The 13,401-nt window shown below is 37.2% G+C and overlaps 1 protein-coding gene across 1 annotated transcript in view; it reads right to left on the minus strand.

Moving 5' to 3' along the window:
- Positions 1–341: 341 nt before the first annotated feature.
- Positions 342–13,401, minus strand: part of LOC125098892 (lipoxygenase homology domain-containing protein 1-like) — a 182,976-nt gene continuing 169,916 nt past the window's right edge. The window contains exons 13-14 of the mRNA XM_047728119.1: positions 5,509–5,590; positions 342–890 (exon numbers count right to left, since the gene is read on the minus strand). Coding sequence (XP_047584075.1) covers positions 818–890; positions 5,509–5,590 — 155 coding nt within the window. The 3' untranslated portion in view covers positions 342–817. The remainder of the gene's footprint in view (positions 891–5,508; positions 5,591–13,401) is intronic.

Below are 13,401 nucleotides of genomic sequence, written 5' to 3' on the forward strand. Positions count from 1 at the left end.
GCAGCAGGTGTCAGATTTTCTGAAAAATAAATGAGAAGAAACAATATTTTTTCTCATGCCAGTGTACCTTTATTTTTATTTTCCTAATTTAAATTTAATTAGACAACATGAAGTACGTATTTAGTTTTGGATGTAGTGTTCAGTGATTGATCGGTTGTATATAACTGCCAGTGCTCATCACATCACATTCCCTCCTTAATGTCCATTACCCGGTTACCCGACTCCTTCCACCCACCTCCCCTCCAGTAACCCTCAGTTTGTTTCTTATAGTTAAGAATATATCACGGTTTTTCTCCCTCTCTAGTGACTTCCCATTCAGTTTTCTTTCCCTTCCACTGCAATTGTCTGGACTGTTTCTTTTATTCCACATATGAGTGAAATCATATGACAATTGTCTTTCTCTGATTAACAATATTTTTTTTTTAAATTTAATTCCAGTGCAGTTAATATATAGTGCTATATCAGTTTCAGGTGTACAACATAGTGACTTGACAATTCTATACATTCTTCAATGCTCATCATAAGTGTACTCTTAATCCCCTTCACCTATTTCACCCATAAGAAGAAACAGTGTGTGTCCCTACTCCATCTATCATGGACTAATCTTGGTCAGTTGTTGGTTGATTCTTCTCCCAACTGTTGAAGTTCTCAAGCAAACGATGGGTCCAGAATAAGCTGACCTCCCCAGCTGTTTGCTCCAGTATGAGAGGAGGGCAAATATACTATCACCAGGAGATCAATAGACTTTTGAAGGCACCATGAAGGCAAGACACACACATGTTGACCCCATCAGGAAGCCACAGACTCAGTCTCTCCTTCATGGTGAGACTTCATGTTCTGCGAACAATTCTCGTTCAGTCCTGCCATCATCTTGGTACTCATCTAGCCACCTGCCATGGGAAAAGGGAAGACAATATGAGAGAGAATTTAAAGGCACATTATGCAGAACTGAAAACAAAATACAGAAAGGGTTTAAAGAGGCCTTCAGGGGAACCACAGAAATTTTTAAAAGCATTGAAGATTTCAAGCTATACCAAATGATCTTTAGGAGTGCAACTTCAGCAAACCTTTGTCGTATATTTTAGTTGCAAGGCTGCACTGATTCATCCTAAAATGCTGGATTTTAGGAACATCCTATGATTACATTACAGATGTTCTAATATATCATAAAATCAGTAAAAATTTCTCGTTTAGTATTTCCTTAGTGGAAGCTGTTATGTCTCTCCTTTCGTGTGACTGGTAGGTGTATACAGTGGCTCAAATCTCAGATTCTAGAACAGCACTCTTCAAGAGAAATACAACATAAGCCATGTATATAAAAACAACAAAAATTAAAAACATGAAATTACTTTTACTATTTTTCATTTTAATAAATATAAAAGATGTGAATGCTTGCTTCCTCTACTCCCTGCCCAAATTCATATGTTGAAATTTTCTGGGAGGTGCTTCAAGTCCCGAGGTCTTTCCTGAATGGGATTAGTGCTTTTATAGACGAGGCTCCAGAGAGATCCCTTGCTTTCTCCATCATATGAGAACACAGCAAGTAGACAGTTTGCAGTTTGTAAAGGGCCTTTTTCAGAACCCAATCCTGCTGGTACCCTGATCTTGGGCTTCCAGCCTCCAGAACTGTGAGAAATAAATCTCTGTTGTATAGAAGCCACCCAGCCTATGGTATTTTGTCATAGCAGCCCAAACAGACTAATACAATTACATTCTTACTCATTCTAATGTTTGATAGCTGATATGTACCTTATACCTACATCACCTCTCAGTGTGGAATAAGCGCAGTTGGGAAGTTCAGTAGTCATATAGCTGGTGGCTCCCCTATTGGACGGGGCAGTTCTAGAATCACATCCACCTCCATCTGAATGCTGATTCCACTAATCACAGTTGGGTAAAACACTTCATCTCTGTGTTTCTCAGCTTCCTCATCTGTGAACTACAAGTATCACACAGCCTCCTAGAGGTCAGCTGTGAGGACCACAGGAGCTGCTGTGTGAAGCTCGGGCTCCATCATGGAGCCCATTCTGTGGTAGGAGTGCGCTACATGGTAGTGATGGGCACTCCTTGATTTTTTCCCTGCCAAGCAAAAGAGACATGTGTAAACCTTTGAGATCCACAACAGAATAAATGTCCTCTCTATTTGCTTTTCTTATTCCACAATAGTCCTAAATAATTTCCTCTCCAGAGACCTTTTCTTTTCTCATAAGTAGAGTGGGCCTTGAGTCTAAATGGTTAAGGTATGCTGGGAAAACTAGCAAAACCTGTGTCTTCTAAACACCCCAAATCTCAGTAGAATTTCCAACAAATCAGTTTTATAGGGAGCTCAGTAATTTGCACAGGGACTTCCTCCTTAGAGGATAATGCATAAAACCCTGGGAATAAAATGGGAACAATAGATTAATAGACACTAAATTAAAATTCCCAAAACGTCCAAGGACCAAGAGACCTAACTCATCTATAACTTGTACACATTATTTAATCTCTATAGGTGACATTTTTTTCATTGTCAGTGAAGCACAAGACTAAATGTTATTATAGTTTCTTCACCCTTAAGGGAATAATAGTAAGAAAATGTCCCTCTTCTCTTACTCAGGTAATCCATGGCCCTCAAAGAGAATAAACAAGGGAAACCCTGTTAATAATTTTATAGTTTAGTTGATAACAGTGCAATGGAATATCTGTGTACAGTATTTAATATGATGTAGTAGTTTCATGCAGTAAAATACTTAAGTCTTTTCATTCATATCATTTTGTTTCTTACATAACCAAGGTTTGTAATCATTCCAAAATGTTAGGCCTAAAGAAAGAAGTCACCTCCATCTTGACTTCTACTCCTTTGCATTGCTAGTAAAATTAATTTCAGCTCTGAAGAGAGTATGACTATCATCTCCTATTCTGGATGATTCTTGATTTTTTAAAATGTGACACATTTATAAAAATAAAACTATTTTATTTGTTCCTTATGTTATTGCATAGTTACTCTAGTATAGGGAGCAATAAAACTGTGTTGTATAATATTAAATGTAACTTCATATGATATCAAATATCTGGATGTGATTTAGAACCAAATGTTGTTTGTATGCTGCCCAATAGAATAGCCACTAACCATCTGTGGTTATTGAGTGCCTGAAATGTAGCTAGTATAGCCCAGGAACTGAATTTTTAATTTAATTTTATTTTAATTAATTTACATGTACTAGCTCTATGTAGTTAGTGTCTACCATATTTGACCATGCATATCCAGATTTTTAAAAATAAAAGTTAGTGGGGCACCCTAACGGTGCAGTCAGTTAAGTGTCCTGCTCTTGGTTGTAACTCAGGTCATGATCTCAGGGTCATGGGATTGAGACCAGAGAGGGGTTCTGTACTCAGCACGGAAGTATGCTAAAGTTTCTCTCTCCATCTCTCAATGATCTTTCCCCGTGCTCTCACTCTCTCTCTCAAATAAATAAATACATCTTTTAAAAATAAATAAATAATAGTTAATAAATTATTTGGAGCCTTCTAATTACTACACATATGATCTAGAAATAAAAGTGAGCTTTTCTCCTTCATTTGCATGTGTGGCATTGTATCTAAAGATTTCTTTACTTCAAAACTGCTTCCATGACAATAACACTTATCATCATGGAGTTTCTAATAATTACAAAGCGCTTTTGCAGTTACTTCATGTACACTGTGTGAAGTCTTCAAACAACCTTGCCAAATAGGTGTTTTTACTGCTAGTTTACATAAGAATGAACCAAGACTAGTCATTGAAGGAGCTGTAATTCAAAGCAAGTCCTGAGAAACTTCAATCATTGCTCTTTTCATGGCCCATTAATAAAAATAAATAAATTCTTACAGAAAATATATATATAGGATCTCTCTCCAGAGCTTGAATGTTACACAATGGCAACAACTACTATGATGCACATGTGTTTTAAATGGATGTGATTGTAGAAAACAAACAGAAGATCAGAGAAGTGCTCTGCATTTTGTTCATACAGAATGTATAACTCATTAAGTTTCTAAAGAATCAACATTTCCTAGAACCAAGTATTGTAAGGTAAAATCCATTCAGTCAACCGTCGTGTTTCTCTATGTGTTTAAAAGAACTTGCAACACTCTAGGAGACAATGATGCCAAAATACCTGCTTAACTCAGAGCACAACCAGCTCTCTGGCTTCATTAAGTATCACATCCCTCCTGCCTTATCCTAGCATTAAATGGGAGCTCCTTCAAGACAAGGGTGCTTCATTTTTTTAATCTCCATATATACAGGACTTGGCATAGGGCCTGACACCTGGGAGGCATTCAGATTCTGCATGCATAAACAGATCAACAAATGAATAAATACAGTGCCTGAGTTCTTTAGGTTCAAGTAATGTGCAATCACATAGACATCCACCTTGGCACCTGGACTCTCACATAGGTCTCTATCGTGGCTCTGAGGACATTATTGTTCATTTTCACATGGGCATCCACTGAGTCCTTTCAGGCAAAGACTATATTCCTTATCACTGGATATCTTTACTCCATTTCTTTTTTTTTTTTTTTGAAGATTTTATTTATTTGACAGACAGAGATCACAAGCAGGCAAAGAGGCATGTGGGAGGGGGGACAGGATCCCTGCAGAGCAGAGAGCTCGATGTGGGACTCCATCCCAGGACCCTGAGATCATGACCCGAGCTGAAGGCAGAGGCTTAACCAACTGAGCCATCCAGGTGCCCCTCCTCCATTTCTTGATATGATAGCTAGTCAGTTACTATTTATACAATGACTGAATGAATGAATCAGTATATTCTATAGATTAATTAATAAAGGTGGGAAATTAGTTTTGTAATTTCTATTCGTAGTGCACTTTATGTTAGGATGTATTTGATATTCAATGCATAATAACCCTAAAAAAGAAGGGACATCTGATTTAAACATTCTCACCATAAAATTCTGAAAACTGAAGTTCTGAGAGTGCTAAGTGATACCTATAAATAGCCCGGGAGTTACAGAGCTGCCCTTACAACTTGATTCTCCTAATTTATATTCTATCTACATCACATTAGAATAATGCTTTAGAGCTCACAGCTCATATACATAACTATGTACATAACTTCATTGGACTTTGAATGAGTCCGATGAGTTAGGAGGAACAGGTATTATTCCCATTTTACATATGAGGAAATTGAACACCTGGGAAGTTGACGGTTGCACCCACATTTGCAGAACCAGCAGGAGCACAGCAAGTATTTGAGAAACACATCGCAAACCAGTTTTCTAAGTCTTAATCCATGTTTCTTTCCATTTCAGCATGTTTATTGCAGAAAAGTATTAAATAATACAAATAAAGAGAGAAATGTTAGTGCTGTAAGGAACAGCTTGCTGAGGAGAGAGGCCTTCAACTTCGGTAGTAAAGGAAGGGGTGATGTGACCAGGTGACCGGGGGCAGGGCTTGCTGATTCGAAGCTAAAATGGACTGGACAGAGGGAAGCATAATTCTGCATAATAAAGAATTACGTAACAGCATACCGGTTGCATGGAAACAGCACTTCTTGACTGCCATCTTCCTCTTCAGACTTAACAACAATACTCTCTAGAAACCATCCGTTACCTGTTTAAATGCACAAAAGAGATCACTTTCTTTAAGATAAAATACACTACTGTTGTGATTTTATTCACAGACTGTCGAACTGTTCAAAACGTGGGTCCAAAATATGCACTTCCAAATTATATCAGGAAAGAAACGAAAGTGTGAGTGAGCGACCTTGTTTTTCGGAGTAGTAGAAGCAGAGGAAAAGAGAAAATTCCCTATCGGGGACAAACTCTCTAAATTCCTTTAGAAGTATTTAAGGGCCAAGAACAAAAAGAAATAAATTCCTATAAATACATTTCAGTGCATTATTTATAGAGGGTTGATAGATTTAAATCATAATGTAAAATCACAATAATCATCACTCTTAATGATGAAACTCTAGAAATTACCACTGATTACTGCGTTTGTTAATGCAATTAAAGAGGAAAGAGAAACAGAGGAAGGAAGGAGAATGAAAAGTGCTAAATGTTGGGAAAGAAGAAACAGAACTGTCATCATCCACATGTAATGTGACTTTCTAAATTAAGAACCCCAAGAAGCTGCAGAAGATAGTGAGAGATGAGAAAAAATGATTACATAATAAATATATAAAAATCCATTACATTTCTATTGACCAGAAAGGGAGCTTTAAGAAGCACAGTTCAATGAAAGCAAACATGTTGAATTGCTATAAAAATTTAAGGATGTAGGGATAAATCTAAATACAGATACAATATAATTTATAGAAAAATTATTGGGGTGCCTGGGTGGCTCAGTAGGGTTAAGCATCCAATTCTTGATTTTGTCTCAGGTCATGGATCTCATGGCTCTCATGGGTAGGGGGATCAAGGCCTGCCCACCTTGGGCTCTGTGCTCAGAGAGTGTGCTTGGGATTCTCTCTCTCCCTCTCCCCCACACACACTCTGGGTCTCTCTCTCTAAAATAAATAAATCTTTAATAAAAACTGGGTGTGGTGCATAAACGATAAATGCTGGAACACTGAAAAGAAATAAAATAAAGAAAAATTATCTAATTTAAGCATAACAGCAAAGAAGACATAAATAAAGAACTATTCCATGTTCCTGAGAGTGAAGAAATTATAGAGATGTCAGTTTCTCTCAAACTAATCTAAAGCTTGAATATAATTAAATCAAATTCACCCTAAGGTTTTACAAGAAAATTGACAAACAAATGATAAAATGTATACGGATATGTGAAGCCCAAGAATATCCAGACACTCCTGAATTTGATAGAGTAAGGTAGGTGAATCATCCTTCTAATTACAAATATTTGTTATAAGTCTATACTAATTAAGACAATAAAGAATTGGTGCTGGCATAGATAAATTGATTGATAGAACCAGAGAAAGGACTCAGAATTGACCTGCACATCTACAAACTCGTTACAAGTAGTCTGTACTTTGCTCTCAGTGCAGAAGTATATGAAGGACTGCTTGCTGAGAACACCATTTTCATCAATGAAGAAAATTATGACTGTTCATTTGTTAAATATTTTTGCCAAAATATCAAAAACTCCCTTACTGTCAGTTATAAATGTATAGGAAAGTGAAAAATATCACACCAATATTTAGTACACTGTAATTGGAAAACATTAGAAACAGTGAGAATTAAAAAGTATATTTCTTTGCTAAAAAAAACTTATCAAGAGTAGACTGGATGATGCTCATATTTTTCTTTCATCACATAACTTGCAATAAAGAGAAAGCATCCTTTTGATCCCAAATAACCAAAGGAAAGTTGAAGAAGAAAACCAAAGCTGGTAGTATCACAATGTCAGTCTTCAAACTTTATTACAAAGTTGTGGTCATCGAGACAGTATGGTACTGGCACAAAAACAGAAACATAGATCAATGGAACAGAACAGAAACCCCAGAAATGGACGCTCAACTCTATGGCCAACTAATCTTCAATGAAGCAGGAAAGAATGTCCAATGGAAAAATGGTAGTCTCTTCAACAAATGGTGCTGGGAAAATTGGACAGCCACGTGCACAAAAATGGAACTGGGCCATATAAAAAATAGACTCAAAATGGATGAAAGACCTGAATGTGAGACAGGAATCCATCAAAAACCTAGAGGAGAACATAGGTAGCAATCTCTGTCACCTTGGCTGCACTAACTTCTTGCTAGTCATGTCCCCAGAGGCAAGAGAAACAAAAGCAAAAATGAACTATTGAGACTTCAAGATAAAAAGCTTTTGCACAGCAAAGGAAACACTGGACAAAATCAAAAGACAGCCAACAGAATGGGAGAAGAGATTTGCAAATATCTTATCAGATAAAGGGCTAGTATCCAAAATCTATAAAGAACTTTTCAAACTCAACACCTATAGAACAAATAATCCAATTAAGAAATGGGAAGAGGGCATGAACAGACATTTCTCCAAAGAAGGCATACAAATGGCTCACAGACACATGAAAAAGTGCTCAACATCACTCAGTATCAGGGAAATACAAATCAAAACCGCAATGAGATACCACCACTCTACACCAGTCAGAATGGTTAAAATTAACAAGTCAGGAAAGGATAGAATTGATGAGGATGTGGAGAAAGAGGAACTCTCTTACACTGTTGGTAGGAATGCAAACTCTGGGAACAAGTATGGAGATTCCTCAAAAAGTTGAAAACAGAGCTACCCTATAACCTAGCAATCACACTACTGGGTATTAACCCTAAAGATACAAATGTAGTGGTCCAAAGGGGCACGTGCACCTGAATGTTTATAACAGCAATGTCCACAATAGCCAACCAGTGGAAAGAGCCCAGATGTCCATCAACAGATGAATGGATAAAGAAGATGTAGTATGGATATATATAAATACACATATACATATATACATATACAGTAGAATGGAACATACAATGGAACATTAGAAAGACACCAAAAAAAAAAAGAAATCTTGCCATTTGCAATGATGTGGATGGAACTAGAGGGTATTATGCTAAGCAAAATAAGTCAATCTGAGAAAGATAATTACCATACGATCTCACTCATATGTGGAATTTAAGAAACAAAACAGAAGATCATGGGGGAAGGGAGGGAAAAATAAAACAAGATGAAGCCAGAGGGAAACAAACCATAAGAGACTCTTAATCATAAGAAACAAACTGAGGACTGCTGGAGGGGAGGAGGGGGTGGGTTAACTGGGTGATGGGCCTTAAGGAGGGCACGTGATAAAATGAGCACTGGGTGTTATATAAGACTGATGAATCACTGACTTCTACCTCTGAAACTAATACTACATTATATGTTAATTAATTGAATTTAAATTTTAAAAATTAAATGAACAGTAAAAAAAAAAAAGAGCAAGCATCTTCTCTGGCCTTTGCAATTGTCTTATTTCTAAGTTTCCATCAGCTTTCTCCATTGTACCCTCTGCGCTTCCAGTATCATAAAACATCTCCTAGAGTTGCTTTAATGGGAAGTTTTTAGCAGCATCACTTCCTCCAGGACAAGTTTATCTTTTTTGCCATCCCCATTCAAGGTCATAAGGTCCCTTCTCTAGGTTCATTGGGCTGTTTATTTAAAGTCTCTCTAACGGTGACATTAGCAACATTCCCGCAGTCAGATATTTCTTGTATAACTAACACCATTTATATTTGATTTCAACTTCCATCCTGGTATTATCACTTTTGTTTCTTTGATGTGCTTGTATCTTTGAATTGTTCATTTTTGTAGAATGTCATATGCGTTTATTACTGAGAGACAAGTAGTCAATATAGCTACAGGCTTTGCTGTTTGTTCGTGAACTGTGTAGCAGACTGTGAAAGACGTAAGTGATTGGTCACAGATCAGGATGCACATCTGTTATGTACACAGTGATTTGTGGACTGAGGACGCAGCAGTGAAGTCTCTACTTTATGCAGTTACAGTGAGCATGCCATGATAACTGAAATTTGAACCATGTTGTTGAGGGACTTGCGTTATTTAAATCATTGTCACTGGGTGCCTGGGTGGCTCAGTGGGTTAAGCCGCTGCCTTCGGCTCAGGTCATGATCTCAGGGTCCTGGGATCGAGTCCCACATTGGGCTCTCTGCTCAGCCGGGAGCCTGCTTCCCTTCCTCTCTCTCTGCCTGCCTCTCTGCCTACTTGTGATCTCTCTCTCTCAAATAAATAAATACAATCTTTAAAAAAAAATAAAAAAATAAATAAATCATTGTCACTAAAATTTTGCGTACAGAAACCTTGCAAAGTAAGAACTTCCCTATATCTGACAAAAGTGACTTTGTAGAGCACAGTAGGAAAAGGTGGAGTAAATGATAAATCATGATGTTACAACTGGTCATCCACATGGGAAAAAGTAAAATGGATTATATCCTTATGTCATACACTGAAATCAACTACAGGTGGAACAAATATCTAAATCTTTAGGACAAGAATTTATATATGTTTGTTTTTTCTTTCTTTCCTTCCTCCCTTTCTTCCTTCCCTCTCTCTCTTTCCTCCCTTCCCCTTCCTTCCCTCCTTCCTCCCTTCCTTCCTTCCTAATACCCCAGGGGTAGAGAAAGCTTTCTTAAGATAGAAAATCTGATCACTAGAAAAAATACCGTATTGTTAAATTGAAAGATGTTAAAATTAGGAATTTCAGCTTATCAAAATATATCCCACTGCACAGATATTATGGTAGTAACTGCTAGTTGATGTCCCCCACAATCACTGCAATGTTAGAGTCACATTTCCCAGATGGCTTTGCAGTTAGAGATAACTGTATGACTAACTTCTCAGTAATCGGATGTGACCAGAAGTAGTATGAGCAGTTTCTATCTCACTTGCTTGAAAGACAGTGTTGCCACAGATTTTCTCTCTTTTCTATGTGATGTGACCAGCTCTGCCCACTCAGAAGAGGAAGAGGTCTGGGTGATGGTATAATAGCAAGATGCAAGGACCTGGTCCCAGATGACAGGCTAGAGCATACCCATCATAACTACTCACTTTGGAACGGGTACCTGGGTGGGAAACCAGCTTCTATCTTTTTAAAACTCTTTCTGAGCATTTCTTATTAGACATCTTTAGCCTTTACCATAAATATTATAGATAAGAATATGTATTTCCACAGAAAAGGAAATTCAATAGACAAAAAAAAAGAAAGAAAGAAAGAAAGAAAGAAAGCTCATGCTTCTTACGAATCAGGGAAATTGAGACCACAATGAGATACTATACTATACCCCAAAATTAAGTGTACCAGGTGTTTGTGAGACTGTGAAACAACAGAAATTCTTATACACTGTAAGAGTAAAACAGTAAAATCATTTTTGACAAAGCAGTTTATTTTATAAAGCTGAATAGAATCCGTAGTTTTTGGCCCAGCAATTAACTTCTACAGATTGAGCCTGGAGCCGGGTTTCTCAGCCTCAGCACCACTGAGACGTTGGGCCTGACAGTTCTTGGTTTTCGAAGCTCTCCTTACATAATAGGATGATTAGCAGCAGCCCAGACCTCTACCCACCAGATACCAGTAGCACCTCCTTCCCAGCATGCCAACCAAAAGAAATCTCCAGACATTGCCAAGTGTCCCTGGGGGAGGCACAGTTACCCCCACTTGGGAATGATCACCCTGGAAGAATTCCGCCTTCCATGCACCAGGAGACACGAACAAGAATGTTCATTTCCGTCTGGGACAGCCGACTGGAAATGACACAATCAGCCATTAACAAGAGATGAATAAATTCATCATGTACAATCATGCAATAGAATATTATGGTCATGAAAACATTATCTGGAGCACCACAGAAGAAAGTGGTTGAATCTTGGAAATACAATTTTGAGTGAAAAAAAAAAAAAAATCAAGAGATTTTGTGAGATTCCATACAGCATGTCATGATTTTTACAAAGCACAAAAACTATCAGAAGCATTTTCAAGGATGCCAACATAAATAGAGCCTTTTTTTTTAAAGCAATGATAAGAATACCAAGAAATGATAATGATAAAAACTCGGGATATCTATCTTAGGGAGAGGATAGGTGCAGTGAACACAGGCAGGGGCCCTGGTATCAATAATGTTCTGGGATTAACTTGTATGGTTAGTTATTGAATTTATATCATCCATATTTCGAAAAGAAAAGAAAGGAAAACATATCCTAGATACCCTAACTATCATGGTATTTTTTATTTTAATGAAAAGACTGTGCAGCATATAGGAAGGAGAGTTTAAATAATTTAAAAAGAATGTTAAAGTAATTACAGGCATACCTCATTTTATTGTACTTTGCTTTATTGCACTTCGGGGATACTGCAGTTTTTACAAATTAAAGATTTGTAGCAGCCCTGCACGGAAGAGGTCTCTCTGCACCATTTTCCATTTCATGTCTCTGAGTCACTTTTTGGTAATTCTTGCATTACTTCAAAGTTTTTCATTATTATATGTTATGGTGATCTGTGATCAGCAACTATTACTCAGTGTAAGTTCAAATGATGGTTAGATCTTTTAGTAATAAGGTATTCTTTAATTAAGGTACATACATTGTTTTCTTAGACATAATGCTATTGCACACTTAATATACTACAGTACAGTGCAAACAGAACTTTCATATTCACTGCAAAACCAAAGAATTCATTCGACTCACTATATTGTAATATTTGCTTTATTGCAGTGGTCCAGAACGGAACTTGCAATATTTTGGAGGTATGCCTGTCCTTTCAATTTCCCAAAATTGAATTTCAAGTAGTCTCATCCCATCAGCCAGAGAAAACCTTCAAGATGTCCAGATATCACACGAAAACCTAGCTGTCACCCTGAGCCAACCACATTTTCATCTTTTCTCAGAAAATTTCATGTTCTTCTGGACTATGCTAAGTACACTTGCCATATGTCCAATAGCACTCCAAGGGTCGCTTTCAGACTATGAATCATATTTTATTACACTTGCTTATTTGATATGTGTTTGCTCTCAGTAGGCCCTGCCTATGAGGGCAGGACCACCCGCATCTTCTTCACATTTGAATGCCAGTCTCTGGGAAAATGCCTGGCACATAGCAGTCCCTCAGCAAAGAACTCTGATAGAAAGCAGTGTTTGCTGTTGACTGCTTTGAGGACCATGTGAATCAGAATCCCCTAAACTGCTTATATATCCATGTTTTATATATATAATATATAATAAATATATTAAAATAAAATATGAAATATGTAACAAAATATTTATTTTATATAGTATATATTTATATTATAAAAACACATATTTTTAAAAGTTTATTTCTGATAAGTCAATACCTACTAGGATCAGAATCTCTGGGGTGGGCCCAGGAGTCTATTTCATTTGTTTAAAGACACTCAGATAATTCCTGAATACTCTGAAATTTTACAAACTTTGCTAAAAAGGTAGGGCTTTCCTGAAGCTTTCTATTATTGTATTTGAGAGAAAATATCTACAGATACAACTGCATTCAAGTTAAACGAATAAGTAAGTAAGTAAGTAAGTAAGTAAGTTTCTCTTTTTACAAATGAGATGGGAAAATAAGCCTTGAGGATGCAGCTGAAGTCATTCCCATACCTGCACTGGTTTTGTTCATCAATGCTTCATCGGAAAAAACTGATATTTAGAAGAAGTGTGTTGTGTCTCCAGCCCAAAACATTTTCCATGTGAGTCATTTAGCTCCTTCAGCATATTTAAAATCTCAATGTTTGTTTCCTTTTTCCTTCTGTCATTTTTTATTCTTTGTATCAACCAGCCTTGGTAATGGCAGAGCAGTCTTCATATATGTGGTTTGCCCCTTCGTGTAATTCCCTGACTCAGCCTCCTTTCACCAGAAACCGTCCCCCATGATTGATGTGCTGTGACTCTTGTTTCTACAGTCCCTCCACATTGGCCCTTTCAGTAATTCGGGGCTTCCTT

The sequence above is a fragment of the Lutra lutra genome, chromosome 4 (assembly GCF_902655055.1).
Source record: "Lutra lutra chromosome 4, mLutLut1.2, whole genome shotgun sequence".
Taxonomy (NCBI): Eukaryota; Metazoa; Chordata; class Mammalia; order Carnivora; family Mustelidae; genus Lutra; species Lutra lutra.